The sequence below is a fragment of the Micropterus salmoides genome, unplaced genomic scaffold, assembly GCF_014851395.1.
Source record: "Micropterus salmoides isolate LMB-PRFRI ecotype aquatic unplaced genomic scaffold, ASM1485139v1 Ms_hic_scaffold_5, whole genome shotgun sequence".
Classification (NCBI taxonomy): Eukaryota; Metazoa; Chordata; class Actinopteri; order Centrarchiformes; family Centrarchidae; genus Micropterus; species Micropterus salmoides.
Window position 1 is genome coordinate 23,794,167 of NW_024044237.1, and position 25,647 is coordinate 23,819,813.

The 25,647-nt window shown below is 39.0% G+C and overlaps 1 protein-coding gene across 2 annotated transcripts in view; it reads right to left on the minus strand.

Moving 5' to 3' along the window:
• The window catches only part of tnmd (tenomodulin), a 50,139-nt gene extending 28,512 nt beyond the window's left edge, over positions 1-21,627 (minus strand). For both annotated transcript variants that reach the window (XM_038699847.1, XM_038699846.1), the window contains exons 1-2: positions 21,476-21,627; positions 17,704-17,838 (exon numbers count right to left, since the gene is read on the minus strand). In XM_038699847.1, coding sequence (XP_038555775.1) covers positions 17,704-17,838; positions 21,476-21,523 — 183 coding nt within the window. In that variant the 5' untranslated portion in view covers positions 21,524-21,627. The remainder of the gene's footprint in view (positions 1-17,703; positions 17,839-21,475) is intronic.
• Between the last annotated feature and the right edge of the window lie 4,020 nt (positions 21,628-25,647).

Below are 25,647 nucleotides of genomic sequence, written 5' to 3' on the forward strand. Positions count from 1 at the left end.
CTCTCCTTGTCCCCCAGCGACTCTGCCGCTTACCACGTTTGACCACCTTGCTGTGGTCGACTACAGTCTGCAGCTGCTGTTAATTTACAGGAATACTGTTCTCCCCTTTTTCAGCTCTGAAGCATATATGACTAATCACACCAGTCATTTTAAACAACTTGAGCTCTCTCTGGCAATAAATCACCCTGATACGTGCTACTGTGCCCATAATAGAGCTGCGTTCAGTAGGGAGGAGGGCAGGGGGAACAAACTCAGGTACTGGGACATACTGTTGTTAGATGTGTTGTTTGTTTCTATGATCTCAATAAAAGTCAAAGTGAAAACAACAAAGGGTTGTAGTTTCTTTGTACAACAGCTCAGGGAACATGATGTTTCCCCAGACTTTTTGCTTAAAAAGAAAAAAAAATTATTTTTGCAGTTTACAGTTGTACAAAATAATACATAACACACAATCTCAACGCTATAAATACACAATAGAGGCTTTTCAAGACACAAACTTATGTGTTCAAGCAAATGTGACACTCACCCAGCGCAGGCTGGCAAGTAAATGTTGCTAACTTACATTTAACCAATGTTTGATATGCTTTCAACATTTCTTTTAAAAAGTTTTAGCCCATCCCCAGATAAACTACAAAGAGGAAATAGTGGCTTTTTTCTTCACCTCAATAACATGGAGAAAAAAGGGCTCCCAAAATGGCCAAAAATATACCTTTTTTAATCTTCAGCTGCCAACTGTAAGAGGGTACAGAGGACCCTCACAAGGCCTTTAAAGATGGTGTTAAACCACATTTCTGGGACATGACAAATGATGTAACATTTTACAATTTCCACAAGCCAACACGTGAAAGATATAACTTACACAGTATTAACAGCCAGTAAAAAGCAGAAAAAATGAAATGAAGTTAAAAGACATAAAGGCTATGTCATTTTTCTTTCTTCCCTGTCACTGTATTGTTTCATGTCGCATCCTTCCTTTGTGCCTTTCCCTGTCTAGTAACCACTGTGCCGAGCTGAAGAATAATCTGCTGCTCGTCAAGAGCGCTGAATGAATCCTGTTGCTTATTGTTATCTCAGAGTCGGAAGCAGACTTCAACAGACAAACGATTGCAAGCAGTGACTTCTGAACTTCTATGAGGCAGACAGTAACAAGGTGAATGGCCTCTATAGTGGTTACGTCTCCTTGTCGCTCTGCTGGTTTTCAACCATTCCACCTTCTAATAAATCAACAAGAGCACACTCTGGGATCCAGCAGCTAAATAGCATTTAAGAAACAGCTTGTGCGAGCTGTAAGGCTGCAATTTGGATCATTTAGACGCAAGGCAGTAATTTGGCCAGATGAACGGCATTAACAGCAACTGGAAAGTTTTTAAGCCACTAAGCCACCAAAGAAAAAAAAGTCCCAGTAGAATTTTACTAAAAGTCAATGAAGGCTGAACTTCTTGTGGTTCAGAAGGGCAAAAATACTTCCATTTGCTCAGGTTCAATCAATATTGGGGAAGTGACATATTTAAATGCACTGGCAATTTACCAACAGATGACAATAGATAGTTGCCTTGCTATTTATCAGTAGTGCATGTTATGCATTTGTCTGTGTGCCAACTTATGCATAAAAAATGTGCATGGAAAGCAATAAAAGGCAGTCTACATTCAGCTTACTGCAAAAATGCCACAATACTGTTTCTGCTACAAATACCAATAATGGCAGCTTCAGCAGACGTCCACGGTGAAGTCAGGAAGATCAAAGTGGGAATCGCTGCAACAAGAACAACCTCTCTTCTTTTATCACGACGCAGCTGATATTCCCAGAACAGCAAATCCCCCCCCACTGCTAATTCATCTGTGCCTTATAACATATAGAACAAGCCAACTATGCCTGTAACAAGGTAGACTGTTAAAACAATTCCTACCAGAGCTGCTGGGAGATATACAGGCTCATAATTGTTCAAACATTGTTTACACCACGCTTCTGCCTTGAAGACACAATAAAAGAGGGAGTGATAGTCCTATGCAGAGTCACTGGGCTATCACACCGGGACTATTGGTACTGATGAGAGGCTCTTGGTCTGTTGCCATGGCCCCTGTGTGGGTTGCATGTCAGTGCTGGTCTTCTTTTTAATAACACTGAAAAATACTTTGAAGCCCCACTGGGAGAACACAACACATTAAGCTCCCAATGTCTTGGTCTGCCTTCACAGCTACATTGTCTCGTGCTATTAAAAATAGCCAAAAATCATCCTTACTTGACTCTGTTTTTCATCACAATTTATTATCAAACAGATGTGGTCCATCATGGTCAGCCACTGATGAAAGACATACAAATGAAGCACTTGAAAGGGCAAATTAATGCTTTTCGGTATGTTTGCCACTGGTTGGGAGAAGATAATTGAGATAGGCAACAACCAGTATTCTTTTCTTTGAATGAGCTAAATAAGTAGCTTTTCTGTCAGTGTCATGTGGGGTGAAAAGTTTGGTTTAAATATAACCATTAAACGCTCGTCCTTGACTATTGCTCACTTCCATTATCAGCATGTGTGTGTCCAGTTCAGGTCAAGTGTTGGAAATTGAAGACACTTCTGGACAATTTACTTAAAAGCTTATTGAGTAGTATTTGCAATGATTATAGTTGACAACTTATTAATTACCAAGATGTTTACTGTATTAAAATGCTACATTTATCTTCCTCAACAGAGTCGTGAGGTGGACCGAAAATTTTGGTAGAAAACAACTGAAATATGTTGTCAATGAACATTTCAGTGATACACTTAGTATCAGCTTTTTTGACTAATCCAATCCTGGCAGTATTAATCCGTCAAAACGTATTTGCTGTTGCAAATTAGTTGTATACTGTATATGCAAAATGTTTAAGAGACCAGTTTGGCTGACTATCTGATGACTTTGGGAACAACATAATCTCATTTGTGACTTCAGCACTCCTTTTATTACTTGATTTGGTTACATAGCATTTCCTACGCATAAATTATGGGTATAGTCAAAACACTATTTTTTTTACCTGTTGTCCAACAGCCGGTTGCATCTTCAAATATATTTTCAAGATCTGTGGAAATATTTTACTTAAAATTGGTCTTCCAAGACAAAAAGTTCACATCTGAGAGATCACAAGAATTACTTAAATATTGCAACTCACTACTGGATAGAAAATAGCAAGGTTTGCATAGGGAATGCTATGTGACTGGTTTGCTGTATGGAGTAACACAAGGGGTGCTGAAGTCACAGTAACAAAGCCTGAATTCAATCTCAAAATTCTCAATGCTCAAAATGTCTTGCCTAAGATACACTGTTATATTGTAGATTCAGTATCAGTGTTTACCATAATTTCAGTCAATAGACTGTTCAGTTCTTGAAGATCACTGTCACGGTTTTGTTGTGTATTTCCTGTTTTATTTTGGTTGTTTCATTTGCACCTTGCTTGGACTTTGTTTTTCACTTCCCTCCTGTACCCCTTTGGATTTGTTTGCCTGTGTTGGACTGCTTACCTGGTTATGACCCTTGCCTGCCCCACCAAGTTGAAGTCTTTGTCCATGTTTTTTTTTCATTAAATCACTGAACTGCACCTGCTCTGCCTCTGATGTCTGCTATTGGGCCAAATCCCTTGTTATTCTGCTAACCTGCTAGCAGTCATAATGATAATCACAAGGGATCACAGGGTTAATTTAGGCAAAAGGACAAGCCTCAGGTGAAATTAGACAAAAACAAGCAAATATACACTGGGGAAGAGGACAAGGGATTAGTAGCTATTCATCTTTCATGCACAGGTCTAAAGGACTCCTTTTTGTAAACAAATCCTCTTCTCATGTTTAAAATTTACCTGAAATCATGATTACCGCCTTCAGCTCTGCACCTTAAAAATGTACATGTGTGAAACTTGTTGCATCTAACTATGACAACAATAAATATAAGAAATAAAATATGCCCATTGATTAAAGTAATTCTATTTTAGAAGTGTGAACTATGATGTCATACATGTTAGAAATCTAGCCTTGATAGACAGCTTAAAAATCTGTTTCCTCAGCAGGAATGAATTTTGATATTAATATGTAGTGTATGACAGCATTGTTGTTAATTAAACCCTGCAACATTTCACCCAGGCTATTATTTGTTCCTGCCAGACAGCTAATGAGCCCCACATTATCTCAGCAAGAGACAAAAGCCCAGAGGACACACTGTACTTTAAGGAGTCTGAGACCCCTGGTGTAACTGGTTAGAAGAAAGCCGTGTTTCCAAAATAACGTGTCTGCACTCACACTGGGGAGAGGAACAGAAAAATCAAAACAACCATCATCACCTTCATACATTTAACATGATTTGGACCCTCCATTTCACCCAGTCACGTTGTAGCTACTCATACAGGACAGTGGGTCAGTCCTATTGCCACTATGAATACCAGGAAAAGACAAGCTTTATCACCATCGGCTGACAAAGTGAAATACATTTTCTGGGCAAATGAGACACAGCAGCCAAACAGCAGTTGTCATCCATCATACTAGTGGTGATGAGTGCAGGATAACTACATACCCAGTATGATAACAGAAAAACTCCACAAATACCTTATTCAAATACTTCCAGATCTTATACATCCTACATATTAATTGTCTCTTTGAGCAACTGGACCATTATACTGTATGTCAAACACAAAGACACAGACAAAGAGGAACAGGTTGAACTAACAACATGGGCACACAGTACATGTATATAAGGAGGTTGACCAATTCTGCTTATTAGCATGGTGCATTACTACTAATGACCCTATAGTGCAAGTAGTTCTCAAAACTTCTTTCATTCTCCTCTTTGGAAGAAAAAAAGATTTTACGCCCCCTGATATGTTAATCAACTGAATTTGTATTAACCAGTAACAAAAGGGAAGCTATTCTTTTTTAAAAGGAGCCAAGCTGAATTCAGTGAAATACCATTTTCCAGATCATGAACTGTTTTTTTCTGGCATTTTTCTCATTAGTCTCTTTTGTACAAATGAAAACTGGAAGTTGCCCAAACTGCCAGAGTTTTACACACAAAAGGCGCAAGACTCTCCTGCTGTATACTGACAGTGAACTTAAGAACACGACAGGCTTCTTCATCCTTTAGCTTTGACTAACATGTTTGCCAAATGAGCTTCACTAGTTTTTCCTTTCTTCACTGACAGAGATCTATCGTTCCGAATGAATTAGATTCCTTCTGTTTTTTTGTTTTTTTTACTGCAATGCACTGGAGCAAATAATACTGTTACTATTTACACCTGTGTTTTATCAGTCTTTCTGTGGAAAAGGTCTATTCAACTTTGATTTCTCTCAACATTGTCACCCCCGGTCATGTACGACCTTATACTGTACAGTGTTTGCAATTGTGAATGAGTTACTTAAAGGTGACCTATTATGCTTTTCTGTTTTTTCTGTCATATCTGTAATGTTACAATATCGGATGTTCATGTTAAACGTGGCCAAAGCTTCAATTAATGAGGTAAACATATTTGAAAGAAATCCCAGTGAGCAAAAACCTCCGATTTCTGCTCTAGTTTCAACAGTTTTTTCTACTCACAGCTCTCTATGGTCACAACATTTTCCATATACGGTCATTTACGCACAGCCCCATCCTCCTGGCAACGCTATGCTCAGTCTGTCTATACTGCTCAGCCCAAGGCGACATGCCAGTCTTTTGAAGTTGAAGTGGTTCAATATGTCGTCAAGAAAGTGCTTTTTCAGTTGCAAAGGAAAATTAAGCTTGTTTGTTTTGTATTGATAATCGATAGCATAAATAACAAACCCATGTTTTAATAATGTACATGGGAGCATGCATGCAAACAGCTTCAATCTAACCTGTTCCACTTCCCCAGGACATGCTTTAAGGTCTTGGCCAATCAGAAGACAGTGGGCTTTTAGGGGAGGGGCCTTAAAGAGACAGGATCATCTACAGCGTGTTTCAGACAGAGGCTGAAATGAGGGCCTGCATGAAGAGCCAGTATAAGAATCATGCAAAGCTACCATACAGGAGTCACACAACTACAATATAAGGCTGGAAATGCAGTATAATAGGTTACCTCTAAGGTTCCCTTTGGAGTTTTTAAGCACTAGTGGCTCTATGGAGCAATTTGATAAGTGGGTCCCTGTTTTATTCATATCTCTATCATATCTAAACAATGTTTGTCTTTTTTTTAAGCCGTGATATTTTGTCTGCCCTTCTCAAATGACATGTTCCCCTTTTCAAACTCACATGTAAAACTGAAGTGATACCACAATTAAGTCAGTCAGCCTACTAGCTGCATTATCCAGTATGTTAGCGTATTCATTTTTTATTCTGTGACTTATGGATTCATAACATCTGGAATGAATATCTCGTCATTAATGAGGTTCATTGCAGCTCTAAAAACTAAGCTGTCTGGCTTACTTTGCTCATTTCCTGTGTAAACACTTGATGTTTCACTGGATGAAAGATCTCCCTTCAAAACTGTGTTACTTTTGCTGATTTTTTCATGTTTATTTCACCAATCTAAAATAAGCCTAAACAAGCCTGGCAGGTCTGGATGCATGTCATTAAAATCAGCAAACATTCCAACTTTTAGAGCTGTTATAAGTTCTCATTTTCTCACATTTAAAAAAAGGCTAATCAGCTAAGGTTATTTAATATGAAGTGTTAGACGGAGACCTGCAGGGATGATTTAGATGCCGCTTCTCTCCTTACACATATTGAGCAAGGGGACTAATGGGGTAAACTTACAAAAAATCAATGCAACCTTTCAACTGACTGATGTATAGCAAACCACACTGACATTGCCATTTTTCAGTATAGAAATTTACTTATTTCTAAAATCATGATCCATCAGGACCATATAGCAACATAATAGCAGTATTTCTGATGTGCAACCTAAAAAGTATTTCCAGTTTGCTGTTCACTTCTCAGCTTCAGAATTGTGGCTGTGAATGCGCGTTGAGGCTATATGCAGTGCAGACTTACGGGGAGAGCAAAAGTGGATGTGAAAGCTCAATCACATTCTAAATTGTACAACAGAGCAGAGGAGTCTACTTGGCAGTCACACCGGTGAGACGCAGAGAAGAGAGAAACGGAGTCTGGAGAAAAAAAGGCAAGCATTTGTGTCTGTTTACCCACCGCACTGTACATACAACTTTCTGCACATGAGCTGCTGGTGGATTGGCAAAATGAAGTATTGGCAATTAAGATGCTGATTTTTTCATACACCCATATCATTCTAGCTTCTAAAAAGAGAATCACAGACGCACTAAAATGCTGAATGGCACAATAAATAACTCCCAGTGGGCTTTGCAGTGCTGTCATCCTCTTTGTAGCAGTCACCGTCCCAGAAGAAGGCAATGTGCCACATCCGCCATGAAGCCTTCCTACCTCAGGCACTCCACTGTTAAGAATTTAAAACAACTCTCTTTTGTTTCTCCCGGTCTGCATCCCCTCCCTCCTCCCGACTGGAGAAGGCATAATGCATCATCTTAGGAGGGAGCCCTTAGCGGCCTAATTTAACAGCCAGGGAGAAACACCAGTGGACACCGACCCGCTAATGAATGAATGAGCCTGACGTGTAAAATCAGGAAAGATTACAGACTGAAGGGCCAGCCTCCCAAAATGTCTTGCCAAACCAGCTGTTTAGATAAGCCCTGTTGGCTCCCCAGAATAATAATTTCTACACATGAGACTGAGTAAACAAACAGAGTCTAAGGAGAAGTTAGCACGGTCTTGTTTTGGAGACAAACTAAGAAAGAAAAGTGACAGGAAAATAGAATCATATCATGACCAAACCTGTGTCTCGCTCCCCTGTTGCATGTTGACATCTGGACATTGAAGGGACTGTTAGGTATACACAGCCTACGAGCAATAAATAAACAAAGGGGGCCCGGCCTTGAAAAGCCATACACCTGTGACCAGTGGAAAAGCAGCAGGCGCAGCAGTGTTCATTAAAGGAGTCGGTCCTGACAGTGAGGCATTTAAGAGGCCATCAGGAGCGACAACTCAGCAGCTACCTTGGGACTGGAGAGGGAAAGGCATCAAGGTGAGCAATGCAATTTCAGCTTGAATAATGGACCACTTTCCGCAGGTCTGACATTCATGTATTTCTCAGGCAGTTTTGCCATACAGCCCAACAGCACCTGTGAGCTATTCGATGTTCCCCAGGAAAAACTGGTTTACAATGTCTACAGGTTCACAATAACTCTGTGCCTACCTGCTGGTCTGCAGATAATCTCACTCAAAGTGGTTCACGAATTAAAAATAGCACCAAACATATCAAATCTGATGTTATGAAGATCTTTTTTTTCCAGAAAAATAACATTCGTCGAGGCAAATTATTCTCACTTTTCTGTTGGATTCACCAGCCAGATTCCATTTTCATGGAGTTGCTGATGTAAACTGGCAATAACAGAGGATTAATTTACAAGGAGGCAAAATCCCCTAGTGAGACTTGTGGCCCAGAACAATAATGAGCACATAGTAAACAGACATTTGCCGTAAGCCAAAAGAGAATGCAGAGGCACCTAATCTACACACTGAAGCACACAATGCACACTGATGCATACACAGGCACAACCACGCCCTCACACACAAACAAACACACAGGCAGAGAAAATGATGGCAAAGTATCTTCCCCAGGCCTCTGTAACAACATATGTTTTCAGGTAATTAAAAGAAGATCCCAAGCGGTTATCATGTCATATTGAAATACAATGCACAGAGCAGATTTACATTCTGTGGTTATTTATACAAAGCGGGGTGCACAAGGTCACGTTCCTTTGGTGGACTGTGAGGGTAGACAAGAAGTGTTCGTGGCTGCAATCATGTTGTGGTTTTTACTTCTAATCAGAATGCTAAGGTCAAAGGGCTATCTAATGTGTACATACATGCAGCATAACACGTGTGTGTGTGTTTGTTTTGTTTAACTGAGCACACAACAAATTTAAGCAGTAGCCAATTTGCAAGTTGAGAGTGTGCAAGAACCGATTTGTAGGAGCGGAACACATTTTGTAATCAGTGTTTTTAGTAATTAGGCAACATTAGGGCTTCCTTTGCTTGTTATCTTCAAAGCTTTGGATTCTCAGATTTGTCACTTTTGATCCTTCCCTTGAAAAAGTCCAACTAAGAGCCAAGTATCCTTTGTATCAAAACTGGAAGTAAAGCACCATTATGTTCAACACCACCTTCTAAGGAATGACTACTTCCTGGTGTGCTCCAGCACCTCTTTCATTTGACTAAGACATTAACTGTGAAAAGGATGTGACTCTAACAGTTAGTTTGCACCTCTTACATTCTCAGGTTTTCAGAGTCTGTCAAAACAGCTGGAGGAAATTTGAAGAACACATTTCAAAGTGAGAGGGGTTTTGTACTTATGAATCTGTTCCTGTACATATTCTTGTTTGATGATTACAGCTTTAATTTGTTTTGCGTTCACTCTATAGTGAGGTCATTCATAAACTTGCATTTTTTGAGGCCACTTCACAATCAAATGTTTTTCACAATTTATCTTCATACTGGGAGTTTAGAAAAGCAAGAATACAAGCTTTCATCAACATACTAATTGACCACCTTTTATACTATAACAGTGATGGACATTCACAGAATGCTAAGATCTTACATATGTAAACATTCCTGAGAGAAGACATTGTCTTTCCACCTTACCTATGCCTTATGTGTCTTAAAAAATGCATTACAGGTACAATAGGTTGTAAAAACAGTGAATATAACCATATAAAGTTGTTATGGAAAATGTTGTCTGTTTACACATCCAGCAGACATTATTAGCATTAATTTAGGGATGCATTTCTGTCCACCTGCAAATGTAAATCCAATATTCAATCTCCTTTTAGCTCTGTTGTGGTCTCCATCAGCTCCTAAGGGAAATCTCTGGCTCTTTAACTGCTAAATGTTCCACTATGTTCACCAGCTAACTTCGTCCGTCAGCCTCTTAGTGCTGGGAAGGTAGTGTACAGTGAGTCTATCAGAGCTTTTCACTAAATGTAGCTGCCTGCTGCAGTACTGATGGTGATAGCTCTGAGGATTACTGCAGAATTGGGTGATAATTCTCTGTGGATTTGTCACTACAAATCCGATACGATACAACTTTTCTGAAATTCATTCATCATCCTTGGGCAGTTCCTTTCAAGAAATGTACACATAGATTGAATGTACAGTTACACATACACTGAAAAAATGGGAGATGATGGATAGCCAGAAGCTTGTCATTGTCAAAAACACATCAGAACGCCAAAAATGCTAAATAAAATGGAATAATTTTTAATGCCTGTGTTTAATTTTTCAGTGGATTTTTTTTCAATGCCAAAGTTTCTTTTTTCAGTTCAGGTTGTGTTTTCAATGCCATGCTAGTCTCAATCATGTTGAGATCATAGATGGTTGAGATGAATGAAAGAAGTTTTGTTCAAAATAGGAACAGGCTCAATAACAGCCAAGGACCATTACACACACATTTTCTCTCTTATGATTTGTAGTGGACCTCCAGAGCTTTCTACACAGTGAAGATAAATTAAACTTTTTTCAGTCTAAGTTAGAGATTATCTGTTAAAATGCTTATTTTTCCAAGCTCTGCTGGAAAGCAACATGAGCTGTAGTTAGCAAGCATTCGTAACCCCTAGTTACATTTATTCATTTAGCTGACGCTTTTATCCAAAGCGACTAACAATTGCTATTTATGTCAGAGGTTGCACACCTCTGGAGCAACTAGGGGTTAAGTGTCTTGCTCAGGGACACAATGGTGGATGGGTCACAGTGGGAACTAAACCCGGGTCTCTCACACCAAAGGCATGTGTCTTATCCATTGAGCCATCACCACCCCTAGTTGCTCCAGAAGCATGCGACCTCTGACATGTATAGCAATTAGTATAAGTATAATAAGTCTCTTTGGATAAAAGCATCAGCTAAATGAATAAATGTAAAATAAAGTATTTAAATAATAAAGACAAGACATAATCCGAAATGATTCGGCTGTACCAACCAATTCCTGTCTATTTCTCTATTTTACTTTAGTTCACTAACTTTGGTAGCAGTAAATTGGTGTTTAATATTTTTTTTATTTTGCACGACCTGCTGCTGTACGGTATTTTTATGATATTATTGTGTTTTTCTTCAGATAAATGCAAATTTTGTGTATTATCGCCATTCCCTGCAGTTCATATGTCCAATCTGACAAGCTGCTGAAGATATTCGTAAAGACAGGAGAGGGGAAAAACTATGCTCAAGTAAGAATGAGCATTAGTTGAAAAAACCTTATTTTGTTGCTGTACATAACACCACTAACATATAAGCAAGAAATAAGTATTCTAACCAAATAATCTTTACTGCAGCTCTCTCGTGACAATGTTGATTTAGGACGAGAGGCACAGGGCTCTGTACTACCTTTACTATATGGTAAGTCTAATTTAAGGTTCAGTATTTTAAGATTTTATGTTTCGTATCTTGTTAAGCTCTAAAATATCCCCAGTTATGGAAGCCACATACAAAATACCAGCTGACTATTCGAAACTGATCTTGGATTTTCAATTTTTGTGATCTCAAAATGGGTCAGTTCTGGCAACCGACAAGAGAAACTTTTATTTTAAAATCCTTCAACTTTCTATGACTTGAGATTCTGATGTACCAAATCTTTATTTTATATTTATATTAAGGCCATTAGGTAAACTTCATTTGATTATGAGACATATTTTTTAAGTCTGTGTTAGTAAAACACTCACATGCCATAGGTTTAAATAGTTATTTTGTGTCTGTAATCATTCCTCCTGTACTGAGATTTGAATACATGTAAAAAACTGCATTTGCAGCTAACTACCTGCAACCTAAACTACCCTCCTGAAGTACAAATTTAAAGCACTCCAGTAGGTCGTCATGTAACTGGAAAGCAATGCACACCTCAGGATCAATATCAAAGATTATCATTGGGCTATTACCAATGTGTAATGGTTGAGGTGGACAGAATGCAGTTTTCCATCTTGGATTATGGACATTAAATGTAAATGCTCTGTATTTGTATAGCACAAAGAGCTTTCCAGTCTTTTCCACTACATCTGCATTCACTATTTACACACTGTGCCTAAGTGCTCAAACAGACACTAACATTCACACACATTTTGCCTACGGACACTTCGATATGCAGCCTGGAGGAGCCGGGGATTGAACCGCCGCCTTCCTATTAACGGGCAACCCTCCAACCTCCTGAGCCAACATTTGCCCCACTATTGCACCCTCCATTGCACTGATCATGGACTTGATGTGTTATTCATTCTAATGGCTTTGGCTGTACACTTTGGATGGACTGTTTTTTTTATGTTACTTCCCTCCTGGTTTTTAAGTTTTCTTTGTTGTTGTTGTTCCTTTTAGATTCTAATATTGGCCGATGTTAATTTTTGTACTGCTTTTTTTGGACATTTTATAACTTGCCTCTTGTGTACCCAAAGTGCCTTCCATAACATTGCTGTGTTTTTTTCTTTCTCTTACAAAGAGAGACATTTAACAGTGTAGTAACATGATAATATGCTGGGAAGTAAGTTGCATTTGTGTAACATTATTGTGTCATTAATTATGATTGGAAAATATTAGCATCTGTCACAAGGAAGTTGTTTTAAATATGTACAGTGTGTTTTATAAAGTTCTAGTATGTATATATACGTTTCATCAGAACTGATTGAAATGCACTATTCACTGTTCTGAATTAAGGCTTCGGTTAAAAATGTACAGTTTTCTTTGAACAAATATAAGTTATTTTAGTGCAAGTGCTTTTTTGCATGTTGCCATATTAGTAAATGTTGTACTTAAAATGTTTAACAAAACCAGGTGTGTAATGATGTGCAAAATACTTCAGATATCAGATTCTAGAAATGTCTAAGTATTATAACTCAATGGTGTGAGATCTACTTGAGCAGTTTAGGTTGACTGAACATGAGAATCCTGCGCATAAATTAGATTAAGAAGTCATCCTACTTTAACAGGCAGTAATTGAATATACTGAACAAAATAAAATGTCTTTACGTTGACATGAAAAAGACACAAAAATATTTCTTTTGTGATGAACAATGTATATATCACATTAAAGGTTCAGTTTGCAAGTTTTAGTGACATCTAGTGGTGAGGGTTGCGAATTGCACCCCCCAGTTTGTGGTAAAACGGTGCAACGTTTTTAATGGGAATTTAGCATGTGAAAGTACAATATACATATTTGTGTGGGAAGCAATATCCAATAACGTTTTTTTCGGTAAGTATTCATTATTGGTCACTTGATAGGCACAGGTCTTGTTATATATCACCATTAGCACTAAATACAAATACATGTTTTCCACCAGGGCAGTAAAATGTGAAGTTTAACTGCTGATCTGAGCTTCCTTGCTGTTGCCCTTTCATTATCAATAATATTCATCAGCTGTTTGTCTCACGAAGGTAATGGCACATTTCTGTCAATGTAACAAAGCCATGACAGAGGCTGGAGAAGAACTACATGAAATTACAATCCAACTACATATTTTTTCTACCAGCGCAGTAAAGGTTTAGCTGGCTGACATGAGCTTCATTACATTGCCTATTAGCGACAGACAAAGCCAAAACAGAGCGCTGGAGAGAGAGACAGTGTAACTACATGAAATTAATCCAACTAACAAAACACCACAAGCCAAAGCACAGCGCTGGATAATAACCAATCTAACTAACAATAAATGTTTTTCTACCAGCTGAATGTCTCGCTAATTTAACCAGCAAAGCCAAACCACAGGCTGGAGAAGAAGTAGGCGACATGAAATTAATCCATATTTCACACCACTGACAGGGGAAACGTCACGGCTCTCTGTGATTATGGCCAGCTAACAGCTAAAGCTATCAAACAACAGTTTTCATTTGCATGCTAAAATCTGACAAACAAAGTTAATTACCTGTCCAGCAGAAAACAGACAACTTCAGCTCTGCTTTGAAAACATCTGTCCCACATTAAAGTTATAGCCTTCCATCTGGGAAAATCCACAAAATCCATGATTTCTGCCGTCAGCTGTCTGTCCCGTCTGGCTGTCGGCTCTCATGCTAAATAACAGGTGTGCTCCTTCATTTGTCCAAATTTCACTTCTCTTCTTACTTCTAATAAACCAGAAGACTACTTGGAGACTGTATACTATTAATATTAGTCCATCTTCTTCTTTGTATGTATGCAATGTGGTGATGTGCGTCTACAGTACTGGAATTACACAAGCAGAAGAAAACGCCGTAGTGACAAAACCCGCTCTGTAGCGCTGTTTGTCCGTTGTCGGCTACGGTAGAAACATGACGACAAAATACAGAGACCTCCACAGCAGGGGGTGCCCGCGGTTATGTAGATATAAATGTCTCATTCTAAGGTAATAAAAACATAATGGTTCATTATGTAAGGTCTTTATACACCACTGAAAACATAGTTATGGATCTTATATTGCATTTCTGTCATTAGATCGTCAGAAATATTACACACTGGAACTTTAAATTCTTCAGATGTGTAAAAGAAGCAAGGAGTCAGAAGATACTGTTAGCAAGTACAAACATGCTCTTGTAAGTTGCTTGTAAAGAGTGTGCTACAGGTTGGCCAATAATCTTAGCACAAATTTGGATTTTATTATATAGTTTAGTTTCACACATGCTGCTGTATCTTTTTACAAATAAATATTAAATCTACCAAAACACTCATTTACTTCTATGAAGAGACTTGTCTAATTTCTACATTGTGACTAGTCAGTGGAGGGAGGTGACAATCAGGAGGAAGACCAAAAATAATTTCCTCTATCTCATTAGTATTTATGATAAGTGTTTTTGTCCCACCGTTCAATTAGCCAAGACTACACTAGAACAGTCTCTGGTCATTGCTGTCAGTCATCAGAGATAGTAAGGTGGAATAATCAGGGTGCATTGTTAATATAGAAATATTGATAGTTCTTTCAAGAGCATCCAAGTCAGCTGGCAGAGGTGGTCAGTTGATGCGACTGCTCTTGTTGTGGTTATATAAGGACTCTCTTGTTAATCTTGGTTTTAATAAGTTTCCAGGCAGTCTGGAGCTGGGGAAATAATTAAACTAAGAGAACACATTGCCACATTGATACAGGAGAACTAATCCATCAGTCCAGCTACTCAATCCATCTCTTTACCTTCAGAGTAGTCCCCAGATAGTTTTGCTGAGGATACATACCTGAGTTCTACAGTCCTACTGTGTCTGAGGGAGCTTCCTTCCCATCTGACAGACAGGTGATTCTCCTTTGAAGTGGCGCCATCTTACTCACTGATGTGGAGGCCAGAGAAAGAGCCTCCCCCTCAAGACCCCATTAAAGCAAAACCCAGGGTCTGCAGGTTTGATATTCATCGTCTGGGCAACCTCTGCCATCAACACATTTTGTGCCACGTGAGAATGATCACAGCTTATTAAAGTGGAAATAATGACTGCTCTACCTCCGGCATGAAATATTTAACAAGGACAAAGGAGATTGCTCAGAGGTGATTCATATCTATGTTGAAAGGAGAGAACGTGGACAATACCATCTACATAGAAAGAGAAGTTGAACCTTGGTTAACCTGAGCTTAGAGGTGAATGTCTGCAATTGAAATTTGTATCTTAATGGAAGCAAAAATAGAAGAATAGTGGCACTGGGTTTTCTGAATTAATGTTTATTAGCCATAACAAAGATGTTGATATTACAACATCCTGCATGGTACATTGCCTTCTGTGCACCTCATGGCATCTGCAGTACACAGAAAACAGACTAATGCATTCAGGTTTGAAATATATGTGCTCCTTTCTAACCATCATTTCATTGTAATCACTTCGCAACTGTGCTCAGGATGTATAGTGCATCCAATTTCTGGGTGTGAAATTATTGATGTATTTTTCCTTCTAGCTTGGGTAAATTAGCTTTTTTTGGCCCCCTGGGAAAATCAGGGGAAAGGAGCAGAGTGAAAATGTTCTCCATCAAGTGTGATTGAATTGGATTTTACAAGATGAATTGCCAGGACAAGAGTTTATCCCAATTACTTTGCCAAGAAGTTTAAGTCCTACTGCAAACACTCTGGTCAACAGCAATTAGGGTCAGTTTTGAGTTATCAGGATCGGTCATTGTGAGAAGATGTTTACAATGTGAGCAGAAAGTAGACAAATGAAACAGGCCAAACCTTTGAAACAGTAAAAAGCGGTTTGTGGTTTGGTCCAAGAATTCATGAAATTACAGATCTGACAGCCAAAACACGCGCAGAGCAAAACACAGCTGTCTTTTCCATAGCCCACACATCTTTTAATCTAGCAGAATACAATACAGCCTGCAGAGACCGCCTTTGGCTCTTTGTGTGGCCGTCCACTCACATATTTTTTTCTTTGATGTAACCTGTATGATTTGCTGATGTGAAAAGTCTTTCATCTGTCTCTCATCAGTACAGGGGCGTAGGTATAGACAGTGCAAACAGTGCAGCTGCACTGGGGTCCGTGACGGAAGCAGCCCCCGCCGGGTTACAAGCTGGACTGCATCTGCATCTGGTATCATCATTTAACAGTAGACACCCAGTTCACCGAAAATCTCTCTTTATGGAGATCAAGTGATTTATATACACGCCAACGTGCATTTCCCCCTTTGCCGTGGTGTCTGACATCACAGACATTTGAAGGACTGCACTCAGTAGTTTTAACCAAAAAAGTCTGTAAGCAGTAGGCTATAAGTTATATGGTGAAAGATGATCCCACAGATTCCACAGAATGAATTTAGTCTTATTTTCTTTAGTATTTGTGTCACATAGCCCACATATGCAGTGATGACTGCTGGGTTGTATGGCTGCCCAATCTTAAGTTTCTATTTGATCATGTGACAAGACCATAAGACTCTAGACACCGGGTGAATGCAAAATCTGACAAGTAGACTAGCAGAGCACACGTGCAAGCTAGCAGTCATGCCATTCAAACATAAAAGTTGTTTCAAAAAGAGACAGGAGAGAAAAGAACAGGAGTAGAGGGTCGCAATCTCCCAAATAAAATTGTTTTGGATTTTTAACTGAGGACATTGTCAAAGATTTTGCCTAATGCAAGGCTCGTCGGATGCCATTCATATAGGTGAGTAACTTTACAAGTGCTTTTTCAAGGGATTTGGTGCGACTGCCGTGCCCCTGTTTAAAAGGTTGTTGTTGTTGCAGTGGACACCTCCCCTGCACTCAGCTGTTTGTAGTGACGTTTCAGGATTTTAACAATGACAGCACCGGCCATGTTCCTTGAAACTTTCTCTTTGACTTCTGTACTTTGCAAATACAAAAGTCTAGGTGACACAGTCTGACTCTAAAATCAATCACGTGATGGTACTTTAGATTGCTGCGTCTGGGCGCACACAGCAGCAACGTGTGTGTATGTGTTGGAGAGAGACCCACACAAAGAGAACTGTTTAATTTAATATGTTAATATGGAAAGAAATCGATTTAAGGAGCTTTAAATGAAGGAGGTTAGGTAATTACTGCATCTAATCTTATCAGTTGTTAAACCATGCACAGTGAGGAAATAAGGCACACAAATTTGCCAATACAGGGTTCCCTTCTAGACACGAACGCACTGCGTGCATGTGCTTCGTAACTGTAAAGGGCCCATCATAACAGCCTGCACTGGGGCCCATTGTTACTACCTTATGCTACTGCATCAATACCACACTTAGCAAGGACAGTGGCAATAAGGCTGACAAACAAAGAGGTGATATTTAGTCTTACCTTGCCCAGACTGGGGCTCCACAGATATCTCAGGCTGAAAACACAGACAGCCAAAACAAGGAAGATCAGAGCCAGAACCAGAGCGACTCGCTGGTAGGTATGGTACTTGGCCTTCTTCTCTTTTCCTGCCTCAACCTGCAAACAATGTAGGTTTAATATTACATATGGTAGCCTATATATGCACCCTAGCGGGCACTTTATCATGTCTTGATCACTGAAAGGGCACCCTAGAGGCTACATAATCACATTTTGTCCACTGGAAGAACACCCATTAGCACATTGGATCATGTTTTCTCCACTGAAATGGCACTCTAGAGGGCACGTTATCATATTTTGTCCACTGGGATGGCACCCTAGAGCGCACTTTATCACGTTTTGTCCACTGGAAGAGCCCCCTAGAGGGCACTTTATCACGTCTTGACCACTGAAAGGGCACCCTAGAGGCTACATAATCACATTTTGTCCACTCTAAGAACACCCATTAGCACACTGGATCATGTTTTCTCCACTGAAATGGCACTCTAGAGGGCATGTTATCATATTTTGTCCACTGGAATGGCACCCTAGAGCGCACTTTATCATGTGTTGTCCACTGGAAGGGAATCTTAGAGGGCACCTAATCACATTTTGTCCACTGGAAGTGCACCCTAGAGCACACTTTATCACGTTTTGTCCACTGGAAGAGCCCCCTAGAGGGCACTTTATAACTGGAAGTGCACCCTATAGCACACTTTATCACGTTTTGTGTGTCATAGTTAAATTAAGCTGAAAATTGCATTTTCAGTTTTCTCAACAGTGTAATCTTATGGTTTCACCTGCCATTAGTGGCACATGTAACAGAATTTTAAACTTTTTGACTGGATGCTTCTTGCTGAAATGAACCTTTGGAGTCAAAGTTGATTTCTCCTTCAAAGTTTTTATGGACACAGGCTTGTACTTGATCAAAGAACCACACTTATTCTAATGTGGTTGTACATCTTTTTTTACCGAAGATACAACCAGGAGAGTTTCATCTCCATCCAAGCCTTAGTAGAGCTCCAACTGTGAGTCATGTATCATTGTCTATGAGAAAATGTATGGAGCTTTTACATCATGGGGCCTCGAAATAGCTCCTCCCAATTTGCAACTCTATTTAACAGATATATGAGAGTGGTATCAATCTTCTCATCTAACTCTCAGCAAGAAAGCATATGGGGGTGGCTGCGGTAGGTAGAGCGGGTTGGCCGTTAATTGTAAGGTCGGCGGTTCAATCCCGGCTCCCCCAGGCTGCATGTCGAAGTGTCCTTGGGCAAGATACTGAACCCCGAATTGCCCCTGGTGGCTGTTCTGCCAGTGTATGAATGTGTTAGTTTCTGTTTGAGCACTTAGGCTCAGTGAATGAATGGTGAATGCAGATGTAGTGTAAAAGCGCTTTGAGTGGTCGAAAAGACTAGAAAGGCGCTATACAGAGCATCATCCATCGTCAACTGCTTATCCTGTGTACAGGGTTGCGGGAGGCAGGAGCCAATCCCAGCTGACATTGGGCAAAAGGCAGGGTAAGCATATAAGCACCTTTCCCAAAATTTCCAACTATTGCTTTAATTTATAATTTTCATAACAAAAATGTATATTTCTTTCTTTTCAGTTTTCCTTTCTATCTGTATTGCATTTAACCCAAAGAGATGCCATTTGATTTGGTCAATGCAAAATGTATCCACCAATGAGGTTCCTGAAAAATTTAAGCATCCCCATGCAAAGTGCAAGGAAGGACAGACTGCTACAAGTGCCACAGAAAGGTTACGTTTATTAAACTTTTCCTCAAATGAAAACTCTGCCTACCGTAGTCAATTCCCCAAGCTTAAGGCCACAAATTAATAAAGACAGTCTTTTGTTCCACCACAGCTCCAGTAGGCAGAAAATGAAAGCTTCTCATTCACACTGGACCACTTTTGAAGGTCTCAGAGGAGAGCAGATATGCAGATATGTTAAAGAAAAAAAAATTGGAACCAACTTCAATTAGCAAAACTGGTGTTACTTATCTTCCTGTCTTTCAAAATGACAATAAAGCAGCATTGATTTTCTATTGTGGCCGTGGGTGTTAACAGTAGTTAAGCTGCAGTAGATCTGACAGCACTATGACATGGTGACTTCTTTAAATAATTTGTAGTAATTATTTGTACAAGTCTTTGTGGCTTGTATCCTGTTAAAATAATTATCCAAAATTGTCTTTGTCTCCTAGATTTATAGAACTCATATAGCTTTTTAAAATGTTTTTAAAATACAGTATGTAGATGTTATGACCTACAGGAGGAAATATGATTCAGTAGTAATGGCATAGTAGTTACTCTGTAGCTTGTTGAATATGGATTGAATTTCGGATTAATAAATACATTATCAGCCTGACTTTGGGGAAGGACAGACGACATATTATTCACAATCACCCATTTCAAAACTTAAACTAAGCCTTTGCCATTAATGACTTCTAGATTTTACCATTCTTTATTTGACGTATTAGAAACAGTGGCCACAAAAACCTGAGACACATCAAAGTATTGTACATTCCTAAGGCATAATGAAAAACAGGACTACAATCATAGAGCCAGAAATTCCTTACATTTTGAATTTCTCTGAGTGAAGAAAAAAATGTTGGCTGAAATCCTCTGCTCTCCTATGTCAGGTTGCATAAGCAGTGGAAACTTAACTAGAGGACAAACCTCTCTCTGCCAGTGCTTTGAATATCAAATACTCAGAGGAGGAAGGTGGGATTGAGAGACAGACAGACGGACAGAAATAAAGGCAGGGATGGAGACAGAGTGAGCAGTCTGAGTGTGCAGTGCCCGCCAACTAGTGTTTAAAGGTTTAGGAGTTCAGAATCAGCCAGGCAATTCCTCTTGAGCTTTGTGAGGAAGAGTGCCCAGAGCCCCCTACTGTTATCACGAAAAAAGGAGCACTTCTTTGAGAAAACAGAAGTAGCCTCCAAAACCAACAAGCACAGGCAAATGGTTGATCACAATGGGGCACGCTCATATAAGCATTTGAATTCCTGTGAAAACTACTCTAAAATAAGAAGCCACAGGTGACTTCTTAACCATAATCATTGTCCATCCATTACTTACAATGTATTTGTGATGTGTATCTGCTGGGACAGTTGCCCATTTTTGGACAGTAAAATAACATTGTATTATTTCATATGCATAATGTAAAAAGATACTAATACTGTGCTGTGAAAGTACTTGCCCATATGGCTCTATTGTTAACAAGTGAAATATGAGAGTAAGAATATGTAAGAATTCTTTCAGAGCCAAAAATCCCTTCCTTAAAATTGAAGTCTCAAATAAAGACAATTCTTGGGGTCTTGGGGAATCAAGGGTATTCTAGATATAAAGCAAATACAGTGGTTCAGGTGAGACTGAGTATAAGAGTAAAAAATAAATAAAGAAAGCCAAGGAGAACAGACAAAAGGAATTAGATGGAAAAATTACTTTTCTGAGAAAACTCTGCAAGAAATCAAGCAGCACTCCTTTTTGATTTAAAAAAAGGCAGACATTTGACACATTTTATTTAAAGCTTACACTCAAATATCACAGGACCTCTGTCTCTCCCCTCAAACCACCACTGCTGCCACCTGTACTTAATTTATTGAGCTGTAAAAGTTTAAGGGTGTTCCCATTTTCTTGACACTGCAGTGACCTAAAATCCCCCCCCCCCCCCGGAAGACAGTAAATGTAAATAGTTTTTTTATTATTATATAAATGAAACAATTAAAAAATAAAAACAACAAAATTGGACTCACATCTTTCCACAGAATCTGTTGACTACTGGATTGACTGCTAGCCTCCATGATGCAAGCCCACAGAAGGAATCTTTCCGATCGTCTTAGCTTGGGAAAACACTAACACTCTGCAAAGCAAAGAGTCCCAGCTTCATTCCATAGCTGTAATTTGGGAGTGTGCTCAAGGGGAGGGACGTTTCAGATGGAGTGGAATAACTGAAGCATTTGTGATACCCATTAAAAGCAAGGCACATGTCTCGCATGCCTTCCTGCCTGCCTGCCTGCTCTGATTTCAAAGGTGGAAAGACACAAATGGATAGGCTGAAGACCAAAAATCAAATCCTTTGTTGAATGAATGACATACTACACTTGGATGAAAATACTGTGACTCACTGCTTTCAGAACATTCTTACTTGGAGGACACAAAGTTCGCATGTGAAAAATTGTACCTACATGGTGCAGATGCTGACCTTTTCAGTTAAAATTTCTGAAGCATCAAAAAGAGTTAGCAAGTACATTCTTTCTGTCTGCACACTTGACTACAAGCAGGTACACTAAACAAGAGTTGAGATGACTGAATAGCAGCATAAGGAAAGAATCAACCTTATAAAATGAAAAGAAGTGGCACTTGTGCACAAACCGAAGTAAAAGGGGAATGAAGCGAAAACTGTAATCAAGGACAGAAGTTTAAAGATCCCCTCTGGGCACATATTAAGGCACCTAAAAATACTGTCCGGTGAAAAAAATGGTTTTTCCTTTGAAAAGTTCAATTGAAAAGTCTATTCTCCGTGTTTGTGCACTTGAGGTTTAAAGTTTGTGACAGCCTGCTACTGTCAAACTCTGCACATACATCATTCTGCACAAAAAGCAAAGCACATTTTAAGAAGCGTCTATAGGTCATCTGATGAGCTGTTGCCTGTCACAAACTGCTATAAAACTGAATACCATTGTGTCTGCAATAAAATATACTTTTGTCAGAGAGGAAAATACATACATTTAAAAACTCAAATTTTCAAACTCAGCGATTCATGTTTTTCTCAATGTTTTGTGTTGTGCAAGCAAAGACTTCATTGTGGGATGCCTTTCAGTTGTTTAATAAAATTTAAAAAATGCAATTAGTAGCCTATTTTAATTAGTCAATTAGTAACATTTGAAGTGGGGCAGAAGGGAGGGGTTAATTAATACATGCAGTAAATGAAGTTCCTCAAATATTGGCACCCTCAGAACTTTATACAGCTTTTGGCAAGCTTAATAATGTCATCCAGTGGTACCCACCAATTTCTGTCATCCATACAGTGAACGATTAATAGTTTAATAGTTTTTGAAAATGTCACTGTTTTGGAGAAGTTAACCTTGTAACGTTTTTTATTTTATTTTATAGGTACATATTATTCAGCTTTAGGTGAACCGTGACTTGTAAACAACTTTTGTTTTTTTACCTGTCATTCTGTAAATCAAGGTTTTGTTTCCAGCACGGTATTACAGACTACTCTGCACTCTGTACCATGATTCATCTGTACTGGAAGTAAGTGAAGTCAGACAGCAAAGACTGGGAGAAAGATTATAATAATGACATGTGATGAAGGTCATGGGCAGGATTCAGATCCAGGAAAGTAGTGCTGGCCTAATAAATCATGATGCCTGCTGTTTTATGTAAAATACAGTTATGTACACATACGAAAGAACTAAAAACAGACCAGCCAGGATTGGATATTTCGATGTTGATTGTTAGACAAGAACCTCAATATGCATTCATGGCCAGTGTTTTTTTAATGCCATCTGGATTTTGCAGTCTACGTTAGGGATAGATACTCATTCCAGCTACTACAACACATACTTTTAGATGATCTATTAAGCATAGGTGCCACTGAGGTTCAAATGCGCCACCTTCCCAATCAAAGTAAAGGAGAAAACATATCCAAGTTCAAAGAAAAATATTGCCTGTTGAGAGGGAACGCTCAATAAAACATTCAAAGATAGAAGTTAGTGACTCAACCATTCATTACAAATACTAGATTCAACCAATAAGTAAAATTGTATTCTAATAATTATGTGGCAACAGTTGTTCAGGAAACACTGAGTAGTTACAGAGGAACAGAACAAATCAGGAACACTGATAACTGCAACACATCCTCATACCACAGCAAAATAGGTTTATTGTCGATAGTCCCAAAACGACATATACATAATTATATGTAGACTTGAATATTTTCACTTTATGCTGCTTTACTTATACTCCACTACATTTCAGAGGAAAATATTGTACTTTTTACTCCATTACATTTACAGATATTTCATTTAGGTAACTGTTCAAATTATTCAATAATTCACAAAAAGCCAAAGGTTATAGAAAAAAAGAACAGATTTCCTGCCTCCATTAATCATCTCACAACTCAACTCAATTTATCTTGTGACCCTTTGGAATAGACCCAACTGTACTAAACTAGAAACTTTCACAGACGTAGAAGTGCACTCGTATTGCAGAGCTGAACACCCACTTTTCAGAGATCTGCCCACACAGTTGCGAGCTTGAGAGTCACATGATTTCTGGCAGCGTTGTCCCGCTCTGGTCTGAAACTGCAACTCCGAAACAGATGGTCTGTAAAAGACAGGAAAAGCTGGAACCCTGGAGGCAAAGGCATTTACCGTCAAAATTTACTTTCAATCTTGCAAAATTACATTTCAAGTTTTTGCAGCGCCCCCAACCCCAAACACCTCCAGAAACTACAAAAGTAAAATGCTGCTTAAACACTGATGCATCAGTATTAAAAATCTGATATTGTAATATATAATAACGTATTAGTCACCTCATTATTTTACTGCAGAAAGTAAGAATGCAAGACTTTTACTTTAATACTGTGATGGAGTACTTTTACATTGTTGTACCGGTCCTTAAATTAATTATCTAAATATTTATTTGACCAATGCCTTATTGTAAAGTTTAACCCACTGCGTCACCTTTATTATTCTATTACCATCATTATCCACCACAGCACTTCTGTGACAGACTGCACTGCATAGCTGACAGTATCGTTACAGCATGCCACCTTTTCACTTGTTTTGTTTGTGTAAAACATCATAAAACAATTACACAATGCACATTTCATTTTATCTTAACATATCTTCTGACAGGGAGTGAAGGATAGTATCAAAGCACACATTCAGCCTATTTTTACAAACCACCTGTCAGTCTGTTTTTCATTATATCATCTGAGATGGCACACAGGCAATAGCTAAATAGTGCGATAAAATGTTTTTGAAGTGATTCCAGTTTATTAAAAACACAATTTCACAACCTAAAAGTTCCACTTCACACTCAATTTACAGAAGTGAAAAATGACGGCTCGGTCAATACCATCTGAGGTGGAACATTCCCGGTAAAATTGGTCAACCTGCAAGCCTTTAGTGTCGCGGGCAACATTTGAGCACATATTAAGTCTGTCAGATCTGATAGCTGTAGGACCTCGTCAGCTCTTTCCCATTGATATAAATCTTCACAATTACTGTGACATTTTGCTTGGGTAAATCAAGCGGCGGGTCTTTCAGGAATAGTGTTGTGTCAGCAGCAGAGTTGAGCATCCTGGGACCCTCATTCCCCTGATAGCATTCAGGGGAAGGCTGGGGCTTTGACACCCACAGAATAGAATAAACAGCAATTTAGTTTGGAGTGCATACCAGATACTCGCAGATTAGAACAGAGGTTGATGGAAGCAACCTTAGCAAACCAGGAAGAATCACAAAATAAACATTTACTCTATCCTCTTCATGCTTCAGACGTGATAGCTTTGATAGGAATTTTTCTCTTTTGTATTTATCACTTATGGAAACACAGATTGAGTGCTGTGACCAACAGTGAGGCCTATTACAAATTCAACAGACAAAGTTGGATCCAGTGACTTTTGTTATTTTATATAAACAGACTGTTTTCCATCAGAAAAACAGTTGTTCTTCTCAAAATGACTTATAGTACTTCAGGCAGACGTTGCCTTCACAAACTTGCAGAGTATATTGTGCTCTATTTTGCTGTGGCCATCTGGAAAAAAGCTGTTCCTTGTTTGCTTTTTTCAACTCTTAAGCCAGCCTCTAAAGCCTTGTCAAGCTTCTGTCACTCAGAGAGAAAGCTGTGGTGGAAACCCACACATTTCCCACGTGCTCATCCACATTCATTAACAGTCCCTTCCCACATGAAGGGA